Below are 27,369 nucleotides of genomic sequence, written 5' to 3' on the forward strand. Positions count from 1 at the left end.
AAATGTAACCGCTTGGTAAAAACTGTTCGCCAGCTGGTGGTGGTACAACGCCTTTAATCCCAGCACATGGGAGGCACATGAGAGTTTGAAGCCAGCCTGGGTGAGTTCCTGGAGAGCCAGGGCTACCCAGAAACGAAACAAACCAGAAACTGGATTAACAAGTAGTTTGGCAGATGAGTAGTCGTCTTTTTTCAAACGCTGTTAATCTGGGGTAGTTTGGATCCACGGCTATGGGACACACTGACCTCACAGACACACAGGGTGTGCTTTACTCTCACACAGCCTGGCACCGTGATTCTATCATTTTCACGGGGAAACATGTTTCTTGTAAAGGTGTCTGGATTGTGACTTTGCATCAGTGGGGAAGTGATTATCGAACGTTCTAAGGGGGGTCACAGCCAGCCAGCGACTTCCCAAATAGGGGCAGTGTAAATGGGTCTCTACTGCCCTCCAGTGGAAGAGCTGGACTGAGCACTTTTAGACCTGGAAATGCTCTGCGCTACTGATGCGCCCACGTAAAGAGGTAGAAGAGGCTGTTTTCTTCCTCAGCGTATTAGAGAGGAACAGCTGCTAAACGCCTCGACTTCTTCGACTTCTTTTCACCTGGAAGAGAAATTTCCAAGAGAGCCTTTACAACAGGTCTCTCTGACAAGATGAAACATCATACAATTTTTGACCTAAACATCTCCAGCATCTTGTTAGACTTTCTGTGTAGGAGAACCAACTGCCCATAGAGATTGCGGTGCTGGGGAACTGCATTTATCAAGTGGGCAAAATAACAATCAGAAAGATGAGATGTATCGCAAGGATGGGGAGATGTCTTGGTGATTAAAAGCTTTTGCTGCTCTTGCAGAGGATCAGGGCTCAGTTCCCAGCACTGATGATAGGCAGCTCGTAACTGCCTGTAACTCCACCTCTAGGAGATCGGGTGTTGTGATAGTGTGAATAAAAATGGCCTCCACAGGCTCATATATTTGAATGCTTAGTCATAGGGAGTGGCAATCTTTAGGAAGGATAGTAGGTGTGGCCTTGCTGGAGGAAGTGTGTCACTGTGAGCGAGCTCTGGGTTTTCCAAAACTCAAGCCAGGCCCAGTGGTTCTCTCTTCCTGCTGCCTGTGTATCTGGATATAAAACTCCCAGCTCCTTCTCCAGCATCATGTCTGCTGGTGTGCCACCACGTTCCTTGCCATGAGGTTAAGGGACCAAACCTCTGAAACTTGAAGCCAGCCCCAATCAGATACTTGCTGTTAGAGTTGCCTTGGTCATAGTGTCTCTTCACAGCAATAGAACACTGAGTAAGACAGGTGGTTTCTTCTGGCATCCTTGGACACACACACACACACACACGCACACACACACACACACATGCATTCATACGTACACACACAAACAAAATAAGTTAAATCAGATTAAAGTGATACCACAAATGTGCCTTTTATGTAGTGTACAGAAGCTGAGCTGGCTGAGGCTTCCACAAATATTGGTCAAAAACCAGATTGTAGTGGGTGTAGATTTTATCACTCAAACTCAGAAACTCTGAAGTCTCCTTTTGGTTCTTTTTTTTTTTTTTTTTTTTTTTGTTCTTTTTTTCGGAGCTGGGGACCGAACCCAGGGCCTTGCCCTTCCTAGGCAAGCGCTCTACCACTGAGCTAAATCCCCAACCCCCTCCTTTTGGTTCTTATTCCACTACTGAGATTGCTTATACAACCTTGGACTGTATATCACTTTTGCTTTGTTTGGTTTTGTTTTGTTTTTTGATACAGGGTTTCTCTGTATAGATCTGGCTGTCCTGCAACTCACTCTGTAGTCTAGGCTGGCCTCAAACTCAGAGTCCCACCTGCCTCTGCCTCCCGAGTGCTGGGATTAAAGGCCTTGTGCCACCACCTCCCAGCCTGCACATCACTCTCCAGTGGCAGTCACCTTATGGCCTATCATACATCATTGTACCTTACTTACTAGAAGGCTGTGCTATAAGGAAATTATACAGTTTTTTGTTTCTCTGTGAATCTGATAGCCAAGATGAGCTTATACTAAACTATTTGGCTAAATGGGTAGTGAAGTGCTATTCTAAACAAACAAACAAACAAAAAATAACAAAACCCACCAGTGTTAGTGACTTCTCTATTCTGAAAGAAGTTATTTTTGCTTGTGGTTCCAGAGGACTAAGAGCCTGTCGTGGCAGGGATCACGTGATGCATGGTAACAGGTAATGTACAGTCTTTGGCAAGGCCATGCCATTTCCCCTAACAGTGCTCCCAACCAGGACCAAGTATTCAGATGCCTGAGGCTTTGGGGGACACTGCTCATTCAAACCACATCATTTTTTCCTTTTTTTATTTTATGTGTATAGGTATTTTGCCTGCCTATATGTCTGTGAATCACGTATGTGCAGTAGCTGAGCATGTCAGAAGAGGTGTTGGAGCCCCAGGGACTGAAGGTATAGACAGCTGTGAGCTGCCATGAGCATGCTAGGAAGAGGAGCCACTGCTGTTAACCTCTGAGCCATCTCTCCAGCTCCCTAACACGCCATTTTTTAAAATCCAAATTATACAGTAATCGCTAATAGAAATTGGTTACTTTAAACCAAGGTTCTGCATGGTTTTGTGCTTTTCTTTTATTACGTGTTTATTTATTATGAACCTGGGCCTGGAGCATACAAACTAGTTACCACTGAGCTACATCATCAGTCCAATTTCATTTTGAGAGGCAGTAATTTTTATTGTGCATCAAGCATGTTAAGCACCAGATGACCATTTTAATATGGTGCCTTTCGTTTACCCTTCGGCAGTTTCATATGTGTGAACAATATGCTTTGATCGTCTTGATCATAGGCACCCCCAACTCAGCTCTTCTCTTAGCCTAAGGAACCCCTCCTACTCCCTCCAGGAAATCCTACGTCCTACTCCAACTCCTCTAGGAACCCTCGATACATCTTACCCTGCTGTCCTCTCCTTTTCAGTGTTCAGAACTCAGAGTTCATTCAGCGCTGAGGGTTGGAATGTTTACTGGTCTTCTGCAGATAACCACAATGGCAGCGAGTTCCCGGTGCAAAGGCCACATTGTCTAAAAGACAGCATTCCACGGGCGCTGCCCCTCCCCCAGCTCTTACATCCTTTCTACCGTTTTTTTTGGGGGGGGGGTTGTTGTTTTTTTGTTTGTTTGTTTTTTGTTTGTTTGTTTGTTTTTAAAGAGTTCCAGGGGCTGGAGAGATGACTCAGTAGTTAAGAGCACTGACTGCTCTTTCAGAGGTCCTGAGTTCAAATCCCAGCAGCCGCATGGTGGCTCACAACCATCTGTAATGAGATCTGGTGCCCTCTTCTGGTGTGTCTGAAGACAGCTGCAGTGTCCTCATATATAATAAATAAATAAATAAATCTAAAAAAAAAAAAGAGTTCCCTGAGCCTTAGGGTGGGGTTGATACAGATGCCTATCTAGGGCTCAGTCTCTTATTCTCTGCATCTTAAGGCTCTGTATCAAATGTTGCTCGATGCAAAACACCTCTGGGCATGGCTGAGGACGGTATGGATTTATGGAAATACACCTAAATTTCTAGAAAGAAGTTTGATAACGTGTATCGAAACAACAGTAATAGGTTCCTCCCTGTGGCCATGATGCCCTGAGCCTTGAGGTTTACAGAGTCAGGTTTATAGTGACAAGCTCCCTCAAGCCCAAAAGTAGTTGGTTGCCCTCATAATCGTCACGCCACTACTACAGCAGTGGGCACATCTTGCCTGCAGGGCTGTCTGCTGGTGTATCGTGAATACTTACTCTTCCCTAGCAGGCTGCATAGCACCTCCGGCCACTATGAAAGCTGGTCATCAGAGAGAAGTGTTTAGGTCAGTTCCACCTTGATGTCCAGCTACCTAAGTATACAGTGTCTTCAGCCACAGTGTCCTACTACTTAGTTATGGTGGGCAACCAAGAGCAACAGCTATAGCTTGTATTGTTTTAGGGGCAATCATTTTCCATTCATGCCAGTGTATCTATGTTTGAAATTCTGTATTTTAGATTTCTATTTTAACGTGTGTAAGTGTTCTGCCTGCCTGTGTGGGTGTGCTGCCTTCATGCAGTACCTGTGGAGGCCAGAAGGGGGCGTGTGGGCTGGTGTTTTTATAGCAGTTCATGAGTTCCCATGTGGATGCTAAGAACCAAACCCAGGTCCTCTGCAAGTGCTCTGAACTTCTCAGCCACATCTTCAGCCCCTTTGTATTTTTTAATTAGTTTACAAAGGTAGTGGGTTTCCACAGGGGTTATGCTACTTTGGTCATGTTTTTGCCAAACAGATCATTTAAAATATATTGTCTTCTATATATGCTAACATTATCTCACTTAACAGCGTAAGATCCATATTACAGGCACGAGTCTGTAATTCTAGCGCTTGAGAGTCTGGCTAAGATCCTGAGGGGGCTGGAGGACTGGTGAGATGACTCACTGGATAAAGGTGCCTACTGCCAAGCCTAAGTTAGAATCTCAAGGCCCCCATAATAGAAGAAGAGGACTGACTACCAAAAGTTGTTCTCTGACCTCCACAGAGTTTGAGGCCAGCCGAGACTACACAGCGAGACCATGCCTCAAATAACTAAAGAAACAACAATATTTTTATTATTTTAAAAACCTATAAATATGGAGTAAGTTCAGCGGTTAAGCACTGGCTTAAGTGGTTGGAGTATCCCCTCTCTTGAGTGCTTCCCTCTGCATGCAGGAGCTGGGCGGCTCTGAGGTTCAGTCACACTGAGGACGACCAGGACCGGCCCTTCGGCTCCGGCTCCATTAGCGTTACCGCCCGCCCTCTGCTATTTCTCCCCCTGCGTTTCCCCTCGCAACCAGCCCGGAAAGCCTACGCCCAACCTACCTTCTACCCAACCAAAGAATAGGACGGGACATCCGCCGGTGCCGCGACTCTCCCGGAAGTGACGTCGGAGTGTCAACATGCAAGATGGCGGCCCATCACCGGCAGAACACAGCCGGGCGGAGAAAAGTGCAGGTATGGCGGCCCGGCTCCGCGGCCTTGGCGACGCTGCCGTCCGGTCGGGGCTCCCCGCGGGCGGGCGGACGCCTCGGGCCGCGACCGGCGGGGTTCGACGGCCGGAGGATGGCGGGGCGGGGCGCAGCGGCGCGAGGGGTGGGGCCGCGGCGCCAACGGCCTGAGGTGGTGGCGGGCGGACTGGGCGCGCGGGCCTCGCGAGCGGTCGCGGGGAACCGCCGTCCCGGGGAACCGCCGTCGGGCACCGGGCCTGCGGCGGCGCCATGGGCCTACTGCCCGCTCACCTGCCTCTGCTCTCGGCCGCCTTCCTCCGGAACAGCCGCGACCCGGCGGCGGAGGCCGCGCGGCGCCCGCGGGTGGGTGAGGCTGGGAAGCTAGGGGCCTTGCGGGGGCGTGGCGGGGCCGGGTCGCACGTGGGAGCTCTGCGCTGGAGGAAATGACAGTTTCCCTTCCTTTGCAGTAGGCTTTGCCTCCGACCTCCACCGTCCTCACTATGCATTTTCCAGTCTTCCTTTTAAGTCCTAGTCTCCCTAACGTCGGAATCTCCAGTGATGAGTTCGATTACCCACACCATGGGTGCTTTGGGTTTCCCCAAATCACTTTGGTTTGGTGTACATTTTGCTTGCTGCCTTTTGGGATGGGAGTGAAGCTCATTTGGCATTTTTCTTCCAGTCCTGAGCAAGGTTCAAACCTCGTGCACCACATCAAACCAGGCCTCCTTAGTACTGCCTGTACCTCCAGCCCTGGTGTGTGTTTGTGTAGGGAAGCCAGGGAAATCAGAAATCCAAGGTCATCATCCAGTTACCTACCAAGTTTGAGATCAATCAATCTGGGCAACATGAGACACACCACCTCAAGAAAATGCATTCAGTCATTACGTAGACTAAGTGCATAGACTGGCTTCAAAGAGGGGAAGAGGCTGAAAGGGTTTAGCAATCAGTAAACACTCCATAGATTGAGCTCAGTGTTCAGAAGTGAGGGCCAAAGGTGAGTAACCCCAGCATAAGGCTGTAAAGATGTGACATTTTCTGGATAAGTGTCCTCTTTATACTACTGAGCTCTGTTTGTTGGCCCTGTGGACTCACTAGATGGTTGTTTTTTTTTTTTTTTTAAGATTTATTTATTATATGTAAGTACACTGTAGCTGTCTTCAGGCACACCAGAAGACGGCATCAAATCTCATTACAGATGGTTGTGAGCCACCATGTGGTTGCTGGGATTTGAACTCAGGACCTCTGGAGGAGCAGTCAGTGCTCTTAACCGCTGAGCCATCTCTCCAGCCCCTCACTAGATGGTTGTTAAATGTTAAAATTGGACTAGGGAGATGGCACAGTCTGGTAAAAGGCCTGTAGCACAGACATGAGGATCTGAATTTCTGTCCCCACTTAAACATCTCTATCCTCTCACTTGAAAAGAAGTCTGGCATGTTGGTTGGCACTTGGAATCTCAGCTCTAGGGAGGCAGAAGCTGAGTGTCCCTGAAGCTTGATGGCTAGCTAGTCCTGCTGATCAGTAAGCCCCAGGTCCTGTGAAAAAACCAGGTGGAAGGAGAGTGAGCAATGAGGAAACGCAACCAGCTCAACCTCCAGCCTCCACATGCACGTGCACATACGTGTCCTTATGCCCCTGCACGTGTGCACATGCACAAGCACATGCATGTACATGCACACTCAAAAATAATGTTTTAAGGATGAGTGAAGTGACAAGAATCTAAAATTCTTTTAGCTTTCCCTGAGTAGATGCCACTTTTCTTTAAAGGGGCATGATTCCTGATGGCACTGAAATAACCCAGCCTCCAGGCCAGGGGGTATGAACTGAGTCCAACTGAGTTATAACTTTGCCATGTTCCACACATGAGGACGGTGGCTCTTAATAAAGTAAGGATTATCAGTTCTTTCAGTTTGGGGGCAAAGACTTAAAAGACAACGGCTGGCAAGATGACTTGGAGGGGCAAAGTGTTTGCTGCCAAGCCTGAAGACTTGAGTTTGATTCCTGGGACCCACAGAGTCCCTGTGAGAACTAGCTCCAAGTTATCCTTTGGCTCTAGGGGAGTACACCTCAGTGTAGAGCACATGCCTGCCTTTCACAAGGCCCTTGACTTCTGTCCTTAGCATCTTTTTAAAAAAAATTTTAAGACAACACAACAGAGAAAAGTGGAGAAGAAAATGAGTCACAGCAGGTACCAAAACAGAAGTGTTTAAATAGCCAGGTATTGGCCAGGGCTTATGGGGATTATAGCTGGCCAGAGGAGGAAGCTAGAATCTGGTGTTGAGCCCTTTGTTCAACAGCAAGCCAATTGTGATTGGCACGATTTCCTATCAAAAGCCAAAATTAGCCTGCTAAAGAGAACGCTCAGAATTTGTCCACTAGGTACAGTGCAAAGTTAGAAGCCTCCGAGACTGATTGCATCTCCTATTGCACAGAAGGGATGCACGCATGCGGGTTGCAAGAAGAACCCACAAATGGTACCAAACTATAAGTTGTAGTTGTCCTTCACTTTCTCAAGAACAGCAGCGATGTGGAGCGTCCTGTGTCACTTCTCCGCCTGCTCAGTCTTTACTCATTCAGTAGCTTGGTGCTCCTGCAGGAGGTGAGGATCCTGCCCTGTGTGTTTTAAGTTGTTTAAGATCCTCTGACTTCTGCCACTAGATGTAATAGTACCTCCCAAGCTGTAGCAACCAGACCCTCTCCAGATAAAAGTTTCCTTTAAGGGCAGGGTTGAGAGCTGTGCCTGCGCTTTTCCAGTTTGCTACCTGACCTGACTTTCTACAGAGCCATAGCATTTACCACTTTGTATCTTGCTTTGCCAAACTTAGAAGCAGCCCCTTGAGCCCACAGTTCCTTACTATAAAAATGTGTTCTAACCTTTCATGGTAGCATACTCCTTTAATGCCAGCACTCAAGAAGCAAAGGCAGGCCTGATGTACACACTGCGCTCTAGGTCACCTAGGGCTATATATATAGCAAGGCACTTGTCTTTAAAAGAAATTTTCTACAAAGTCACATATATGTCTGTAATCTGTCTCTACTTCTCCAGAGTATTTATGGTAGGAATGTTGCTATTGTGGGAAATAAAATATTAAATACCCATCTTTGGAAATTTCTATGTAGTTGTCAAACAAAATATAATATATTCATGTAGTGGGTTACTTGGCAATAATCCAGCAAGACTAGTTCACAGAAACAAAGTTTAGGTCAGGTTTGTCCTTCAGGTACGTGTTGCTAATCCCTGGTTTAGAAGAAGGCAAACTGTAGTGTATCCTAAGAAGTTAGTGTGTCCTACATGTATGTGATTGTAGACATGGGTATACCACAGCACACATGAGATCAGAATAACCTCTACTGTCCATATTCACTTTGCATCTTGTTTGAGACAGTCATTCACCAGGGCATGAGCTTCCAGGACCTCTGCCATCCCCACCTCCCATCATACTATGTAAGCACTTGGGTTCCAGATGTGTGCTGCTTCAGCTGGTGTTGCATGGTTTCTGTGAATTCTGTCTCCTGCTTGTGCTTAACAGAACAAGTGAAGCTTCTTACCCACCGAGCTGAAATACTGTTTAAGAATCAGCTGACAGGGGGTTGGGGATTTAGCTCAGTGGTAGAGCACTTGCCTAGCAAGCGCCAGGCCCTGGGTTCAGTCCCCAGCTCCGAAAAAAAGAAAAAAAGAAAAAAAAAAAGAATCAGCTGACAGAGTTACAAACAGAAAGTCATAGCTTATGGATCAGGACAGGAGGGGTAGATGTAGGATAATGGTTATATTTGGTTTTCCTGGACTAGATTAGACTAACCTGCCGTCTGGAAGTAGCCTTGTTCAGGAGCTGTATGTCCCTATTAACAGGATATTTTGGTGACAAAATTTGAGTTAGGTTATCTGAGGATAGAATGTGCACATTTGGGAGAGAAAGGAACTTTGTAAGGTATGATGATGTTCTGTCTTTGTAAGGGTTTGTATTGCATGGGTGAACTGATTTGTCATGAGTATCTATGGTGTATTTCACTGTAAATTTTATCTTAAATCAATGTATATAAATAGTAAAGAAACAACTAGACGGTGACACACATGCCTACAAGAGAAGTGTCATTGATGTGTTGCTTGTTTTGAAAGATAAGAGAATAAGATGAATCAAATGAATGAATGGATTCAATAAAGCAAATGTCGACAGTGTAAACTGAAATGTATGTACAATAGGTATGTGCTATCTAATTATATAATTCTTTGAAACAGCAAATAGACTCTAAAGGTTAAAAACTGGTCATAGTCAGCAGTAGAAGACGCAGAAGTGGTGGTACTGGTGGTTGGAGACTAGACTCAGTATGTAGCCCGGTCTGCCTGAGACTCACAGAGACTGACTGGCCTTCCTCTGCCTGCCATGCTGGGCTTGAGGGCCTGTGCCACCTGCTAAGCAGAAGCAAAAGTTCTGTTCTGGGGAGAAGGCCTAGCTTGAGGTGACTGAAAAGGCTTTGGCGACAATCACAAAGCCATCTAGATTGAGAACGTTCCAGTGAGAAGATCTGATGCAAATGTCCTGAGGTGGGAATGAGGCCTGTTTGTGGAGCAGAAAAGAGACTGACTGGGTTTAGGGAAAGAAGTGTAGCCATCAGCTGAGGTGAGAAGACTACACAGGAAACATGGGGGTCATTGGTTTTGGAGGTGCTCTTATTCTGGTGTCTTTTAGATACCCAGATAGAAATGAATTAGTGTTCAGCCTTGAAGAACTGAGTTTGCCCTGTGTTCCCTTTGTGATGTTAGAATGCTTTGGAGTTTCTCTTGGGAGTGTGGGGAACACTTCAAAAAGAGCTTGTAGGACTTTGTTCACTCCTTCCTCCATGTAGGTCGTCAGGTTTGGTACCACGCACCTCTACGCATCAGCCCACCCCCTTCCCTCTTTTGTTTGCCTTGTTTTTTAAAATTCAGTCTCTCTACACACCCTGTCTTAGAGCTCACTGTAGACCAAGCTGGCCTACAAATCCTCCTGCCCCTGTCCCCCAAGAGCTAGGTATAAAGGCATGCACCACCTTGTCTAGTCCTCTCTTTTGTATAAAATACCCAAGGCCATTTCTTTTCTTTTCTTTTTTTTTTTTTTTTTTTTTTTGGTTCTTTTTTTCGGAGCTGGGGACCGAACCCAGGGCCTTGCGCTTCCTAGGCAAGCGCTCTACCACTGAGCTAAATCCCCAGCCCCCCCAAGGCCATTTCTATATGAAAATTATTTTGTTGTTGTGGTGTGCAGAAGGGGCTGCCATGGGAAAAGTCTGGGAAAGAAAGCCGGCAGCTAGGCTGAAGAGATGGCGCTGCCATCAAGAGCACTGACTGCTCTTCCAGAGGACCTGAGTTCAATTCCCAGCAACCACACGGTGGCTCCCAGCCATCTGTGATGGGATCCCATGCCCTCTTCTGGCAGTTGTTGGGAGCAAGGATGGAAGGAGGTCTGACTGACAGGCAGGCAGTTGTGAAAGGAGGGCTACAGGGCCGCAGCCACAGCAGCCGCCGTGAGTGGGGAAGCATGCTCTTCCCTAGTCTCTACTAAAGAATACCAACCTGGCGACTGGCCGGCCAGAGCCTGTGAGACCCTTGGCAGAGGGTACCCCAGAGCCCAGCCTGGACTCCAGCCTTACACGGGAAAGTAGAGAATGCCTTAGGCAGTTACACGTGCAGCCATTTGTAATGACTGTGATGGAAGCCCTGCCTCGTTCCCTTGAACAGGATGGTACCGAGACGAAGTTTGGTTAGGAAAGCCATTACTTCATATGCAAACCACGAAAGTAATTTTAAGTGATCAGAGAAAGGAATGTCTCTCTCTGATTGTCTGCAGTGACTACCAGTGACCCTGAGGACATTTAGGTTCCAGATGCTGAAGGAGGGTCTGTCTCTCCCACAGAACTGAGTCAGATAGGGCTTGCACTGGGGCTTGTCGGTGGGGGCTACCCTGTTATTTTTCTCCTGTCTGAGTCCCTTTAGTTGGCTCTTTTCAAAAGTGGTTTCGTACTAACAGCCTGGCTTCCTGTTACCTTACAAAGCTCACATTGTGCCTGCCCCTTTTTGCAGGCGGTTGAGTGTAGTCCTAGGAGTTCTCAACTCTGCCTTCCAACTGTCACAATGAAATTATAAGGAAGTAACTGTTCACTTAGATGCTTCTGCCCATGTTTCTCTTGGCTTGCCATTCCTTCCAGTTAACCTCTTGCCCTAGAACACTACCCCAGGAGGACTTCTTTGCTCCACCCACAATCCTTTACATTTAAAACTGTACCTGGCAGCTGGTGGGTACTTAGTAATTGTTTAGAGTATTAAATCCCAGGACTGGAAGATGGCTCAGCAGTTAAGCACATAGTGCTCTTGCAGAAGATTCCACTTGGTTCCTAGGACCCATGTCAGGTGGTTCACAACCACCTGTAACTCCCAGCTTCTGGCAGCCTCTTCTAGCCTCAATAGGCAGTTCATCACATGCACAAATGCATATATATATATATATATATATATATATATATATATATATATATATATACCCATAATTAAAATAAAAATAAATCACATATTAAGCTCTGGGCTTGTTTGTTCCTGTCTGTGTCTAGACATTTTTTTCTTTTTTAAATAATCACAATGAGTTTATTGGGATGGTTCCCACTTACCTGGATTCAGGGGTTTTGTTTCTTCCCCTCTCCTGAGAAGCCCCTCCTGAAGCCCTGCTTCCTCTTCCACAGGCTGGCAGAAAACGGTGGAGGCCAACACACAAGACTAGCATTTGTTCGTGGCTAACAGCCTGGGGTTTATAGTGTCCTGGACATCTCACAGCAGGAACTGGGGCTCTGCACCAGGCCCTTGGATTTCTCCTGTTCTTGTGAAACAAGAGGCACATTTTGTCCTGCAAGACTTGAATAAAATTTATGTGAAATGTCTTAAGAACCAATCCATATATAAATTCTATTTCTCTCTTTAATGACCACATAGAAATGTCAGTAGAGTACATTTTCTAAATCTTTATTATTATTGGAGTGGGGATCACATGCCGTGGTACATGCAGAGGTTAGAGGACAACTTGGTGAGTGGGCTCTCTGCTTTCACCTTATATAGATTCCAAGGGTCATATTCAGGTCCCCAGACTTGTGTGGCAAGCACCTTTACCTGATAAGCCACATCTTGCCAGCCTAATGTATGGTAGTGTAACTTTTCCTTATTAAAGATATTGTTTCTATTTTTCATTGTTCTATAATTTATTGAAAAAAATACAATAGTAGAAGCTGGGTACGGTAGCACATACTTGTAGTCCAACACTTGAGCAGCTGAGGTGGGAGGATTAGGAACTCAAGACCATCCTGAGCTATATAGAAAGTTCCAGGTCATCCTGGGCTACATGGTGAATCATAGTAAAAGTTATAAAATAATAAAAAAGTCCTTTCAAAAGTAAATAGAGATAATATGGATTGTATAAAAGACAGAGGTTCAGGGCTGGAGAGATGGCTCAGCAGTTAAGAGCACTGTCTGCTCTTCCAGAGGTCCTGAGTTCAAATCCCAGCAACCACATGGTGGCTCACAACCATCTATAATCAGGTCTGGAGCCCTCTTCTGGCCTACAGGCAGAAAGCTGTATGATGTATATATACATAATAAATAAATAAATGTTAAAAAAAAAAGAGGTTCAGTTATTAAATTCCACTGTCCAAAGATGGACTGAAGAAGAACAGAGAAAACAGACACAGCATCCACACAGGCCTGGTCTGCAGACATGAAGCACCACAACTTTAGATTGGAAGTGCTTTCCAAATGCACAGCAAAGAACAAAAATCCAGAAATGTCAAAACACAAGAAGATTCCAAAAGCCCGGGGTAGGCTAAGGTGTCCGGGAGAGAAGACAGATGAGGCCTTGTTGATGGACAGTGAGGGTGTGGAGTTTGCTGGTGACAGTAGGTGCTACACTAAAGGAGCTTTGTACACAGACGTCCATCTTTGTTTGTTCCACATGACAGAGTCCCGGCCTTGCACCTGCCAAGCGCCTTGCGCTTCCTAGGCAAGCGCTCTACCACTGAGCTAAATCCCCAACCCTAATCTAAACTTCTTTAAATGTGAGGGTAGAAGAGAGAGCTTTCCAGTCATGCAGGGATTTCTACTCTTCAGCAGTGAGTGAGGCAAGCTTCTCCATCTGCTCTGGGCTTGAGGGAAAGCTTGCTCGAGTGTTCTGTCACCCGTGGGCTTTATGTGCACTGCAGTCATGCATGCCGTTGGAGGAGGATGTGCTGGGGTAAAGCGTTCAGATGCACAGCACAGGACACCAGCCATTTCACATGCTTACTTGTAAGGGTCTACAGATCTTGTCCTGGTGTCTGTCAGCCAGCGAGAGGCAAAAGAGGGTTGGTGGGGGTGGCTTCTTCCCATGTTTCCTTTGTTTTCTGACTGACTGTCCTGCCTCAATGGGATATTGGATATATTCCAGTATACACTGTTGAAAGGTTGGTGAAAATGGATTAGACAAATCAGGGCAGAGAGGAGGCTTGGAGACTTAGGTGTCTGGGTCATTAGCAGCAAGAAGACCTCTGCTTGTCTCGAGCTGGGCTCAGTAACGCTGTTCTTCTCACAGCACTTCGGTCCTCCTGAAGTAAGATAAAAACAAACTACATGAGCTTGAAGTTAGTTTGGCACTGCTAGGCCACGCCTCACCATGGCTTGGCTTTTGTTGGCCCATCAGGTTTCCTATGTAATTCGAGATGAAGTGGAGAAGTACAATCGGAACGGAGTCAATGCCCTGCAACTGGACCCAGCACTCAACAGACTCTTCACAGCAGGTCGAGACTCCATCATAAGAATATGGAGTGTCAATCAGCACAAGGTAAGGCAGGAGTCGTGCATTTGGGTTAACTCGTATCTTGGACCAGTGGCTCTGTCTGATGGAGCACCTCTCCTCAGTCCTGGCTTTAATCTCAGCACTGAGCTCCTTAATATATTGTATAAAGACATCACCATAGTCCTGTAAGCCTGTGAGAAAACACCTCCAGGGAAGTTTCACAAGTGTTTTTACTTAACTCAGACTCGGGCGCCATAAGTTAGTTTGCCGTAGGGGTTCCCCGCACAGAGGACTGAGAGTACTTGGCTGCTGCGACTTGAGACTCTCCATGGAATTCTGGCTTAGTTATGAATCCAAAAAGTCTCTGGATAACAGTGCTGAGAATAGAAAAACAAAATGTTGAGTGTGTGTACTTTTACAAAAGCGATTAAGGACCTCCTAACACGCTAGGGTCTTATTGGCTAATGTGGTAGGTATGAAGCAGCAAGGGCTACTCTCTCCTACTCCTCAGGGCTTCCTGAGGCTTTACTGCTACTTTTGCAGTGCTGAACATCAAGTTCTGGGCCTTGTGCATGCTAGACAAGCACCCTTCCACCACTGGCCTACGCCTCAGTTCTGAAGGGCTTCTGCGTAAGCAGGGAGGACACTCGCATGCGTGGGGAAGGAGAGTTGCACAAATGGGAGGAAGCTCTTGGGGTTTGTGAAGGTTACACTGTGAATGATGTAGAAAAATTGGGGAGGGGGGCATTTACTGACCTCTTATCTGTGCACCTAGTCCACCCCTGCTCACCACTCTCTGAATTTCCACAGTCCCTCCCAAGACTGTTAGCACTTAGAATCCCGATGGCTAAATGGCTAGTGTGGCAGTGAATTGGAGCTTAGACTCACTTCAGACTCCTGATCCAGAACCTGTTTAAGTCTGCCTTTTAGCCTGCTCTACAAACCAGTGTTCAGGGCAGAAAGAGGGTACTTGGCATAGCTGCCGGTAAGGTTTCGACAGTGGATTTGAGTTCTTGAGCAGGTGAAGGCAGTGTCAAAAGCATGAAAGTAAGAACGTGTGTTTTGTGTTTGCCTTTGCACCCCTGGGGACTCATGTTTGAATTAGACTATTGAGTTTTTGGGAGTTTGCAGTATTTTTAACAAATCAAGAGAAAATTAAAAGACCTTGCCTAGAAGAATCTGGCTGTCCTGCCCTCAGATATCTTTTCACTGGTTTTTACGACAAAGTCGCATGGCCTTGGTTCTTAGACAGGCAGAGCTATTCTCTTGCCTATGAAGTATATAAATGTGTCTGTCTGGGTGTGGGATGGAACCTGAAATTATAAAAGGCTGGCTCGTGGTTGAGTCAGCCGGTCAGAGTCTGGTTGGATTGGGGTGCTGCTGCGAGCATTGTCTCAGACCTTGTCATCTTCTCTGAAGGACAGGCAGTGTAGGACTCACTGGAGTTACAGCAGCTGGAAGCTAAGAGCCCGTGCTTGTCTGTTTGCCCTTAGGCCACACTAGTGAACCACAGGCACCGAGGTTAGCTCTCCCTGCCTCAGGTTCCCTGGGTCCTTTCTGTCTTCCCGAACTCTGTTCCCCATACAAGGCCCAACCCAGAGCATGTGGTCTTTGCCACTACCATGTGTAAGACAACCGTGGGAACCTGGGCCTTCATTATGGACACTATCCTGAAACACACTTTTTTCTGTATCAGCTCTCCAGAAGTGTCTTCTGTCTGGGGAGGTGTTACTCTGGAGTTAATTTAAGTGTGCCAGTGTGTCATATTAGTGAGGAATCTGGGCATGGCAGCACTCTGTTGTGGGTTTTGCTCTGTTGTAAATGCTATGATTTTCCATTTCAGCAAGATCCATACATAGCATCTATGGAGCACCACACAGACTGGGTGAACGATGTTGTACTCTGTTGCAATGGGAAAACACGTAAGTTCTTCTCAGGCTTCTTACATTTTAAAATTCTGTTTGATAGCTTTTTCATTTTCTTATGTAAGTCATTTGTGTGTGCACATTTGGATGTGTGGAAGCTAGAGGTCATATCTTGTGTCTTCTATCATGCTACACTGTCGTGCTTGAGACAACGGCGCTCACTAATCTAACGTTCATTAGTTTGCTAGATTGGCTAAGTCCTGAGCTCTCAGGTCTGCTTCAGTGGAGTTAGAGTAGGCACAGGTGTGTGCTTCTACACCCAGCTTCTTATGTGGGTGCTGGAGACACCTCAGGCTGAAATGGGAGGCACTCAGGAGGCACTCAGTGAGCCATGCTTGTAAGACTTTTATTAAAGCACAAAATAGATGCAGAAAAATGCACACTCGCTGAAACCACAGTGAAATAGAACAGCATCAGTTACCGGGTGCCTTCCATTCAGTCATTCCACATGATCGCTACAATTAGGTTTACACAAATTCTAACTGTAGATAGACCCCCACACAGTGCCTGCGTGTGTGTGTGTGTGTGTGTGTGTGTGTGTGTGTGTGTGTGTGTGTGTACATACCTGTGCATCTTTAGTATGACCTTTTTCTTATTTTGGTAAGCTTCATTTCTTGGTTCTGCAGTCTGAGTAACTATTCTTAGGTAAATTAAGGACTTTTTACCTGGGCGATTAGAATAGTTCATCCTGACTAATTAAAAACCAATAGTGTGTATGTGCATTCACATATCTCTCTGAGGCATCGCTAAGTAAATTCTGGAAAGAGCTTTTGAGCATGCATGTGTAAACTATTGTTTGAAATAGCATCGGTTTGCTGAAAGACATTCTCTTTGTCTCTTCTAGTAATATCTGCTTCTTCAGACACAACAGTAAAAGTCTGGAATGCACATAAAGGGTTCTGCATGTCCACCCTCAGGACGCATAAGGTAACGTCCACACTTCAGTCTTCCTGTCATGTTGGGAGCTCAGTTCTTACTACAAAGATCATAGTGCATCTGTTCTGTTACAGGACTATGTCAAGGCCTTGGCGTATGCCAAGGATAAAGAGCTGGTAGCATCGGCTGGGCTGGACAGACAGATATTCCTTTGGGATGTGAACACTTTGACAGCACTGACTGCCTCAAACAACACTGTCACAAGTAAGGCATTTGCAACAGCCATCTAAGTTGACATAAAAAACGGTTTGTACAACACGAGTGATAGGTTTGCATGGAGACATTTTGAGAGACTTCTTCGTACAGCTTCTGCGTACTAGAGCTAGCTCGTCACTGCTCTGTAGATGTAGACCTTCTCAGTGGAGCCTGTCTAACCCATGAGCGTGTGTTTATGTTGGCTGCATGGCAGATAAGAAGTGTCAATCCGTCTTACCATACTCTATCTCCCACAGCATACATGGCATGTCCCTTCCCCAGACATACATAACTGATGTTTTTAAAAAGGTGATATCTGGCAATACAAGCTCTTTTCTGACTTCAAAGTCTTACTGTATATACAAGCTTTTGAGTTAATGGCCATGATGAGAAATACCCAGGGAGAGAATGTTTCCAGTAACAGTTGAGAAAGGCTTTCAGTAACTTGAAAGAATCCAGCAATTCTGGAAAAGCCAGGGTGGGTAGGCTGCTGCTAGAGGAAGTGTAGAGACATTGAGTATGGCTGCTTGATAAACGTTGGGTCAGGCTTACACGCATCTAAACTTGAAGTTCATCAGCGCCGCACTAGGCCAGCCTGTGGGAGCCTTCAGGCTGAGGCTCTGAGGACTTCTTGTAGGAGCAGAATCTGGCCAGAGGAGGTGTTTAAGACAGTGGCTATACTCGAGTCTGTGACTCAAGTGCTCCTGTGGCCTGGCTACAGAGTTAGAATGTGACTGACTCTGCTCCAAGAAGAGCAGATGGAAAACCGGTGTTTACAGCATCTTCAGTGTTATTTTGCCCAGAAGTATGCACAGATGTAAAGAGTGTCTTTCCCTGTCCCCTTGGAGATTGTTTTGTTTTTCAGGGATTAATCAGGTACGCCCAGTCTGCTGTATCATACACACACACACACACACACACACACACACACACATCATACACACACACACACACACACACATCATACACACACACACACACACACACACACACACACACACACACACACACACACACCCAAGGCTGCCTCTGAAATATGGACTTAGTGACATAGATTCTGCCCCAGCTGGGCTTACTCAGAGGTTTATGAGCATAGAAACCACAGTAATCATAGCTAACGTTTGCTGACTACTTGAGGCAGGCATTTGTAGGCTCCTCACCTGTGCCAACTCCCCTACTTGTGTGGCTTTGTCGGTCAGTCCCGGAGGAAAAGAGCTCTACTTTGCCTTCCAAGTCAAAGGGCATGGCCATAGTTCTGCTGAAAGTGTTGCCTTGGATTTTTGTTTGGGGTTTGGGTTGTTTCTTAAACCTGATTTGTATATGAAATGTTGTTTTTATTTTGTATTTGCTTTGAATAATATAATGACTTTGGTGGGTTCAAAATGGGTGCAAGCCCATCTTTAGAAATACACTGCTTCTGCAGGTCAGTTCAAATTTAACAGATACATATTAAGCACTTGCACATACTCAAATCTAGAAAAAAACACTAATTTTGATGATACTGTTATTTGGAATTATCTCTGTTATAGATTTCATTTCCTTAAAGTATGTGTTTAAAGATAAGTTTTTTAAGTCAAATGGGGGAGCTTGTGGTTTTTGCTTTGACAAGTTGCTAAACACCTGGAGATTTTGTTAACATTGAACTCCCTTTGTCCTCAATAGCTTCTTCTTTAAGTGGGAACAAAGATTCCATTTATAGCCTGGCCATGAACCAACTGGGAACAATCATTGTATCTGGGTCCACTGAGAAGGTAAGAGAGGCCTGGCCAGTATCTCAGAACCCAAGAAAATGGAGTCATTGTATCAGTTCAGTTCTTAAACACAGACACAGGGCTCAGTGAGGTAGCCTGCATAGTCTCAACACTCAGGAGGCTGAGGCAGGATGATTGCGTGAGTCTAGTTCAAGACCAGCCTGGGCAACACAGCCAAATTCCTGTCTCAAAACAAATCAAAAAATAAAAATAATAAAACACCAGTAGGGCTGGAGAGATGGCTCAGCGGTTAAGAGCACCAACTGCTCTTCCAAAGGTCCTGAGTTCAAATCCCAGCAACCACATGGTGGCTCACAACCATCTGTAATGAAATCTGATGCCCTCTTCTGGTGTGTCTGAAGACAGCTACAATGTACTCATATATAATAAATAAATAAAATATTAAAAAAAAAAACCAGTAATTTTATCTAGTGAGTGATAAAGAAGTGTCCATTGCATGTGCGTGTAGTGATGGGGGCTGGATGACGTGGCATTAGAAAAGTATTCTTAGGCGGAGGGATGGCTCAGCGGTTAAGAGCACTGACTGCTCTTCAGAGGTCCTCAGTTAAATTCCCAGCAACCACATGGTGGCTCACAACCATCTGTAACGGGATCCACTGCCCTCTTCTGGTGTGTGTGAAGACAGCAATAGTGTGTTCATATACAATCAGAAAATAAATCTTAAAAACAAGAAAGAGAAGTGTTCTTAAGCTTAGCAGCCATGGACACTGGCTGCAGCAGTGTTTCCTCTCCAGAATGTCATAGTTGGCGTTTGGTAGGAAAGTTGGGTGCTTTCAAAAGCTGGGTGTGTTCAGTCTGGTTTATCTAATACTCTGTAAAAACTGGCAGGTTCTAAGAGTGTGGGATCCAAGAACCTGTGCGAAACTCATGAAGCTGAAAGGACACACGGACAATGTGAAGGCCCTGCTGCTGCACAGGGACGGCACACAGGTAAGGGCCGTGTGCACACTCGGCTTCCCACTCTAGCCATGGCTGGGGAGATTGATTTGAACCATAAGCTACATATGTGACTTACATCCTGATTTTCAGTGTTATAATACTAAATTGTGGCTCAGTAGTTAAGAGCACGTGCTACACTTGCAGAGAACTGGAGTCCATTACCCACATACAAGTCTGGCAGTTCAGAACCTTCTTCTGTAACTCCAGCTCCAGGAGCATCCAGTTCCCTCTTCTGGCCTCTGTGCAGGCAGACCTGTTGCTGGAGGAGGAACTGAAAGTTCTACATCTTGATCTGCAGGCAGCCGAAGGAGACTGTTCCACTGCATAGAAGACCTCGAAGCCTGCCTCCTCAAGTGGTACACTGCCTCCAACAAGGCCACACCTCCTCACAGTGCCACTACCTATGGGCCATCCACTCAAACACTTGTGTCTGTGGACTTCCTGATCAAACACCTGCATTTGCAGAGGCTCCTGCTCGGCTCCCACAGGCAGTTTAGTTGTTGCTATGGTACTTGAGGGTTAGGTTTCTAGCAGTGACCTCAAAAGCCCAATGCTCTTCTGTCTTCTGTGACACTTCTGTATGAGTTATAATGTGCTTCTGTGTGAGGTGATTTAACTGTCAGATGCGGAGCCCTCAAAGTCAACTGTATTTGCTCTAAGCCAGAATGGCAACATGGCTCGGTTCTAAAAGCTGCCTGTTGGATCTTAAGATGCAGTTATCTGCCACCCACAGTTTCTGTTCATTCAAGTCCCAAACCTATCTTAGGGGTCTGGGATCACAGCATCAGGCAACTTCTCCAAAAGTAACCTGGTCCCTACATACAGGTACCCTACTGCTGTCATTGGCACACGAGTAATGATGATGGATCGGTCCGAGTAAATGTGGTTTAGCAAACAGTGTGGGGCTTTGCATTGTCTCTGAAATCATCTCTTGTTGGACAGCTCACATTTTTAGCCAATGCAAGAAGAGAGGCGAGAGTGGAGGGTGAGAAATGTTTTGTTGGTTCTGCTGGCTCCTACAAGATAGCAAGACCTGGGAGGACCCTTGGTTAGGGAGGGCTGCGTACAGTAACAGGACGCTGTTGCACACAGCCTCATGCTGTGCTGTGTGGCAATGGCTCTTTAAAAGCAATTGTTCTGTTCTCACTGTGGCTTGCTTTCATAGCAGTAGAGTGGTGGCAGCTGTTGAGATCTTTGTGTTATGTGTTCATTTGCTACAATGTCTGTGCTTTCTCCTTGTTTCTAGCTGTGCAGTCTGCATCTAGTCCTTAGCTGTTACACAGGATTAAGTTATGTGCACTTACAAAGCACGATCTTTTCCAGACTAGCTCTCTGTAGACATACGTCCCAAGATGGAAGAGTGGGCTTTCCTCAGAGTATTGCCACCTGTGGGAGCCCTCCTCGGGCCTTTCCCATGTCCCCGCTCTCCCACACCCAGGTTGGATCAGTCCTTCCCATGTGAGCTAGTTAAAAGAGGGGATCCAATTCCCAATGCTCCTAACAGTTTGCGAGGAAGTCTTCTGGTTTACTTATTTCATTAAACCTCTCTCCAGTTTCTCAGGCTCATTGGCTCAGATCAGTGCCATCAGAATTAGAACATGGGAGTTACCTGGGAAGCATCAGGGCATCCGTTGGTGACCCTGATGTACTTTTGCCTCCTTAGGTCTGGATGGGGCCCAAGAGTTTTTACTAAGTTCCTAGGGAAGATGATTGTTCTGAGATCACTACCACCTATATTCGGTTGCTTTCAGACTGCCTGCCTCAGAAACGGATCTTCCAAACCTAACTCACCATTATTGTTTACAGGACCAGCAGGCAGCCGGATAGAGAGGACACATTTGCTCTGGTGTCCCTTGCTGGAGGATGCATGTTGGGTTTGGTCATTTCAAACTGGTTTGCTCCTAGAAGCACCCTCACCTTGTGTCCTTTGTTCACAGTGCCTCTCTGGGAGTTCTGATGGGACGATTCGCCTGTGGTCCCTTGGCCAGCAGAGATGTATAGCAACATACCGAGTCCATGATGAGGGCGTTTGGGCCCTACAGGTCAATGATGCCTTCACACATGTCTATTCTGGGGGACGGGACAGGAAGATCTACTGCACAGACCTAAGGAACCCTGACATTCGGGTGCTGATTTGTGAAGAAAAAGCACCAGTTCTCAAGGTGGGTTGAGATTCTGAGTTTCCCAACTGAGGTTGTGAGCTTTGGTGTGTGCATCAGACTCTGCATTAAACATGGACCAGAGATGGGGTTGAGAAGACCCTCCATAGGGTAGGAAGAGCCTCAGTGTACACAGTTGTGATATCTGAAGTACATCTCTGGGGCATGGATGCCTTTCCTACAGGTAAATCCTAGTGATGCTGTGTCAGGTATGATGTAGAGTTTGCCTGGCTCTCCTGCCCTGCCTTAAACAGAAGAACATGAGCAATTAGGGGTATCTGAACAGACAAAAAGGCAAAAAGGTCTGAGTGTTAAGCCTCAGGCCTAGCACTGAAGAGAGGAAGGTCTCCTGAAGGAGGAAAGCCAGTTGCTTCAGACTGCAAATGCACTGCCTCCCAGCAGCCCTGGTGGAGACGGTCCAGATGGGAAGCATCTGGAAGCAGAGGAAGCAACCATGGGAGGGACTCAGCTGGCCGTGTGAGCACTGGAGGTGCTGGCAGCTCTTGGCTGTGGGTGGCAAGCTAAAGAAGGTAGCCCAGGGCACCTATATGTTGAAGACAATCACTGAGAATTCCTGGTAGCTAAGAGTCAAGAAATGCTTCCCACCACTCCAGCTGCAGCCTCCTGATGTTGGAAGAAGAGTGGTTCCATTTGAGAATGAATACACGTCTTACATGTCCACACTCTGAAAGGACCAGAGGGCATGTAGTGATGTGATCCTGGGGAGCCTGTCCCCAGGTGAGGTAACCATTCTCAAAAAAGGGGAGACATTTATTTGCTCTTTCAGGAAGAATGTAAGCTAAGCATGGCGGCCCCCAGAGACCAACTTTGAAGGCATAGCAAGAACCTGTCTCAGAAACGTGCACAGACACTCAGAGAGAATAAAAACTAGAATAGCAGAAGCATAATGTTGCTTTGTTTCAGAAAGTCCTTGTCCTTTGGACTGTGTCTGCTTGGGTCTCAACAGTTACCTCATTTAAAGCCGTGAGCCTGGCCACAGCAGTGCCTGTGCTCACACAGGAGAACCATGCATTCACACCTGCCTGGCTGACTTAGTGAGACCCTAAGCGTATAAGTGCGCATGCACATGCACAGGAGCAGCTGCCTGCAGCTCTCTGGTGTAACTCGCCTGCCATGCGGCCCTTCCGCTTCCTCTCCCTGTGCGTCTACAGCTTCCCACCTCAGGTCTTACCTGGCATGGGTGGCGTGCAGGTGTGAACAGAGGAGTGGTCTTCCCTGAGTACTGTCACATGCCAGTGGCTCATCTTGGCTAATAGCTCAGTTATCAGCCCTTGACAAAGAAAACTCTTGTGTTTGGTTTTTAGATGGAACTTGACAGATCAGCAGATCCCCCTCCTGCAATCTGGGTTGCAACAACAAAGTCCACAGTAAATAAGTGGGTAAGTAAATGACCATGCTTGTGACAAGGCTATAGACGTGTGGTTGGCTTGCTATCTCAGATATGCCAGGCCAGCAGCAGAGGCTTAGTGTAGCCCTAGCCACATGCTGCTGTGAATTCAGGTGTGATCCTGAGTGACAGTAACCCTGACATTCATGGGCAAAACGGACCTTCTTTTTCTTTATTACCAGCTAGGATATGTGCTTGATGTACCTAGAACAGAGTGTTGCCTGATTAAACCAGTCAATGTTAGACAGCTTCTGACTTTATAAAACTGCACCTGAGAGTAGGAGTCTAGAGTAGGAGTCCAGCTATGTGTGTGGCGCACGGCTGGACTCCTACCTGGGAGGCTGACAAATGGGTGTGCTGCATGTTCAAGGCCAGCCTGAGCTATACATAGCAAGACACTGTTTCAGCTAAACACACAAAAAGAATGAGGCAGTCAGTCCACATACCTGTTTTTCTAAAGGTAACAGAACAAGAGGTTGACTTCTGACTTCCTGCCTTTCTCTGAGGCGTGGAAAGCAGGGTTAGTAGAGATAGATGGGCAGTTAGGTCCACATGGCACAAGCTCTTTACTTACAGAACTGAGCTTTCTTGCATAGCTGACTCTGGGAGCTCTGGGAAGGGTTTGTGTGCAGGTCGGCTGCAGAACTTCTATGGGGGCCCCTGTGCGTGTCAGCTAAAATCTTAGCTGGAGTAGTGCTCTGCTTTGGAGCTGTCTTAGTCACTGTTCTGTCGCTGTGATGAATTAACGTGAAGGCACCTTACAACAGAAAGCAGGGAACTAACTGGGAACTAAGCTCCATGACCATCGTTGTGGGGAGTGTGGCAGCAGACAGAATGGGCCTGGCATAAACCACAAAGCACACCCTTAGGGACACTTCTGCTCCAACAAGCCCATACCTTCCAATCCCTCAAGCATTCAAACATATGAGCCTATGGGAGCCATCTCATTCAAACCACCACAGAGTCTTGTGGGTTGTTTGTTTGGGGAGCGCTGGTTTTTGGTTTTAAGGTTTTTGGGTTTTTGGGTTTTTTGTTTTGGTTTTGTTGTTGTTGTTGTTGTTGTTGTTTTAGAAAACTCAATATTCTCTCCTTAATATTTGTTGGGGATTTCTTGCTGGTTGACCCCATGACTCCCTGCTATGACTGGGTATGTCTTCTGTATCCATGACAGATAGCTCAGCATTTACTAGTTCTACAACGATAGCATTCTCAACACTTGGCAAGCCTGGAGAACATAAAATGGTGAAATTATTAATTCTGTTCCTTTAGACACTGAAGGGAATTCATAATTTCCGAGCCTCTGGTGATTATGACAATGATTGTACAAACCCCATAACGCCCCTCTGCACACAGCCGGACCAAGTTATTAAAGGTAAGAAGGCCGCGGGGCAAGCATTCTTTTAATGAGGTTATAGTTAATAGCGTGACACAGCCAAAGTGGCGGCCTTTAAATGCAGTGCTGCTACAGACAAAAGCCCGGTAACGTGGGCTTGCTTTTAGCACAAGAAAGTGATGGTAAGAGATGAGTGGGGTTTTTAAGAATGTGTTTGATGTATTCTTTGGCTGTCCTGCCATGTGTATCACGTGTCTTCATCATAACCACTCCCAGGTCATCTCTTCTGGTCCCCAAACCTCCTCCACACATCCCTTCCTGCCTTCAGGAGTGATTTTTAAATAACCACTGGGTCCCATCAGTGCTGCCCATATGCATAAGGGTGTAGGGCCCACGGGCTACCTACCAGCAGCCACAAGACATGAATTTTTGATTGAATTTATTAATGGCTGTTGGTGGTACAGATGAGGGCTTGTATGGGGTGCTTCAGTACATGCGATGAGATCCATTCTCCCAGACCTGAAGATGACTATGTGTGTTTGGATCTGTGTGAGAACCGTGGTACTCTCTGTATCTGAGTTGTGTCTGATTGTCTGATGCAGTGTCTTCCAGCTCTGCTTGCTGCAAACAGCACATGACACCTTTTGCTTGCAGTATACAAAAGGGCTGCCTTTATAATGTGTGTTGTGACACTATTCTCTTGTTCATGTTTTACCCTACAACACAGTAGCCAGGGTAAAATATCTTGTCTTTGGGCACAAACCAGAGATGATCATATGTGAGTTTTTGGGGGGTGGGGGGGTTAGTTTAATGTTTGCACTTAGGATTAGAATCCTGTCTGGCACATTCATTGGTAGCTCTTAGCTACCCGGGAAAGAACGCTTCTGAGGAGGCGCAGAGGAGAGGCTGGCAGGCTGACTCAGCACTCGCTGCTCAGTCCTCACAGCCTGGCTGCTCTCCCCAAAATCCGTGGAAAGATAGAAGGGGAGAACTAACTGTAGGGCTGTCACCAGACCTGCACATGGTACCACTTAAAGGCCATGAGTACTGGTCCTTCTGTGGTTTGCACGTTGTTTCTTTTCCTCCTTTAGGGGGCGCTAGTATCATCCAGTGCCACATCCTAAATGATAAGCGACATATATTGACCAAAGATACGAATAACAATGTGGCCTACTGGGACGTGTTGAAGGTGAGTGCCTGTTGCCCTGGTCTATTTCCCTTGGTTTTCCTCCTCTGTACGTGATAATCAACATTAATTTGCAGTAATACTTTATTTGGAGGTGGATATTTTTGGCTATTGGATGGTATGGTGGTATTTAACCCTTTCCCTGGTCACTGTACTTCCACTCATATCCAGCGCTGCTTTACTCTGGAAGGTGCTCATTGTTACACTATTGGCATTTAGACTGAATCATTCACTGAGTGTAAAGAGAGAAGCTCTATCCTGTCCTTTCTTTTACAAAAGGGTCCCAGGATAACTGGGAGGATCCAGAAAAGCCCCAATCAGCAGAGAATCAGCAAAACTGCTTGATTCTTCCTGACCACCTAGCAGTGTGGTTCCTGTGGTCCTGTTCCTGGACTCTCAGCTGCTCTCAGTGCAGCCTATCTGGGTGGGATAGAGTTCTCCTTTGTAGACCTCCAAGTTATGTGTCGTGGTTGTCATCTCTGCAGGCAACAGCTTCCCATGTCTGGATATGAATCTGGAAAGTCCTGAGGTCACATGATCTGGAATAATAAGCCTAACAGGGTAAAGTAGTCAAGGAAGTCTGGGGACATGGAGTAGAGGGCATAGCTGTGTTCTAGTCTGTAGCCAGTGACCAATCACATGACCTGCTGGACTTATCAGAACCTGTGGCCTCCACCCAGAAATGAGGGGAACCCGTTTTCTGGCAATATCAAGGGCATATTTCAGAACCATGTGTCCCTCAAGGTCTCCAGGGTTTGAGCCTCCTCAACCGGGAACCAGGGTGTCTTTCATTGTCCCACAGAATCCATTGGGGCTGGGAACTGTCAATGATAGGAAGACCAGAGCACAGAACAGCCGGAGGACACTGTCGGTGCCCCATGCCCGCACTGACAAATGGAGGTCCCACCGAGATTTGAACTCGGATTGCTGGATTCAAAGTCCAAAGTGCTAACCACACCGACAGGGCACTGGGTTTTTTTGTTTTTCATTTTTTTGGTTTTTTGTTTGTTTTGGGTTTTTTTTTTTTTTTTTTTTGCTTTGGGAGGAGGACAAAAGGAGCTTCTGTCCAGGCTTGCTTGTGTACTGTTCGTGCATGCGAGTGCACATACACGTATACACACGTATACACACATGTACACACACACACACACACACACACACACACACACACACACACTTGCAGACAGCAGTAGCAGTCCAGTTGTGGTGGGAAACAGTGACTTTAGTGACAGATCGGATGGAGGTCTGAGGGCAACCTACCATCTGGGACTGCATTTGAATGGAGCAGGGCTTGGGTTTTCAGAGAGTTAAGGGAGAATGGTCTGGGGGGGTGGCCAGCTAGGACCACAGAATATGTGTGCAGTGCAGCAAATGACATAGGCTTCTGGGAAACAGCTGTGTCCTGTGATCTGGGTATGTTACAGTGGTGTGTGCTTTCCCTGGAACGGTATGGAGAGTGGGATACAGGGGAGTCCATGTCTGCCTGTGAGGAGATTACTGGGGTACTCACAGTCATGCTAATGTTGAGCTGAGCAGTCAGCAGACACTTGGTGTTGAATTTCAGCACTAAAGAGAACTATAACTGGAAACGACCCTACCACTGAAGATGTTTAGGGCTTTGTGGAAGAACTACATTTTTAGAATGATAGGTGTTCAGAAGTTTTTTTTGTTTTGTTTTTTTTTTGTTGTTTTTTTTTTTTAAGATTGTTTAAATTGTGTATGCATGAGTGTTTTGCCTTCATGAATTTGTGTGTCTGGT

General features: G+C 46.4%; 2 protein-coding genes across 4 annotated transcripts in view; one reads left to right on the forward strand and one right to left on the reverse strand.

Annotated features, from left to right (window-relative positions):
* Positions 1–201: 201 nt before the first annotated feature.
* Positions 202–5,371, reverse strand: LOC120094292 (atherin-like). The gene is made up of 2 exons (XM_087564223.1): positions 4,853–5,371; positions 202–603 (listed from the first exon to the last, which is right to left on the reverse strand). Exons 1-2 carry the CDS (start codon positions 5,247–5,249, stop codon positions 554–556), a joined length of 447 nt encoding a protein of 148 aa, XP_087420349.1. The 5' UTR covers positions 5,250–5,371; the 3' UTR covers positions 202–553.
* Wdr48 (WD repeat domain 48) overlaps positions 4,918–27,369 on the forward strand; it is a 33,238-nt gene continuing 10,786 nt past the window's right edge. Inside the window, 11 exon segments of one of the 3 annotated variants that reach the window (NM_001135895.2) lie at positions 4,918–4,984; positions 13,662–13,802; positions 15,601–15,679; positions 16,527–16,609; positions 16,693–16,822; positions 18,476–18,564; positions 19,414–19,515; positions 21,462–21,686; positions 23,009–23,083; positions 24,361–24,463; positions 25,516–25,613. In NM_001135895.2, coding sequence (NP_001129367.1) covers positions 4,937–4,984; positions 13,662–13,802; positions 15,601–15,679; positions 16,527–16,609; positions 16,693–16,822; positions 18,476–18,564; positions 19,414–19,515; positions 21,462–21,686; positions 23,009–23,083; positions 24,361–24,463; positions 25,516–25,613 — 1,173 coding nt within the window. In that variant the 5' untranslated portion in view covers positions 4,918–4,936. 3 annotated transcript variants of the gene reach the window in all.

This window comes from Rattus norvegicus, chromosome 8 (assembly GCF_021556685.1).
Source record: "Rattus norvegicus strain SHRSP/BbbUtx chromosome 8, alternate assembly SHRSP_T2T, whole genome shotgun sequence".
Taxonomy (NCBI): domain Eukaryota; kingdom Metazoa; phylum Chordata; class Mammalia; order Rodentia; family Muridae; genus Rattus; species Rattus norvegicus.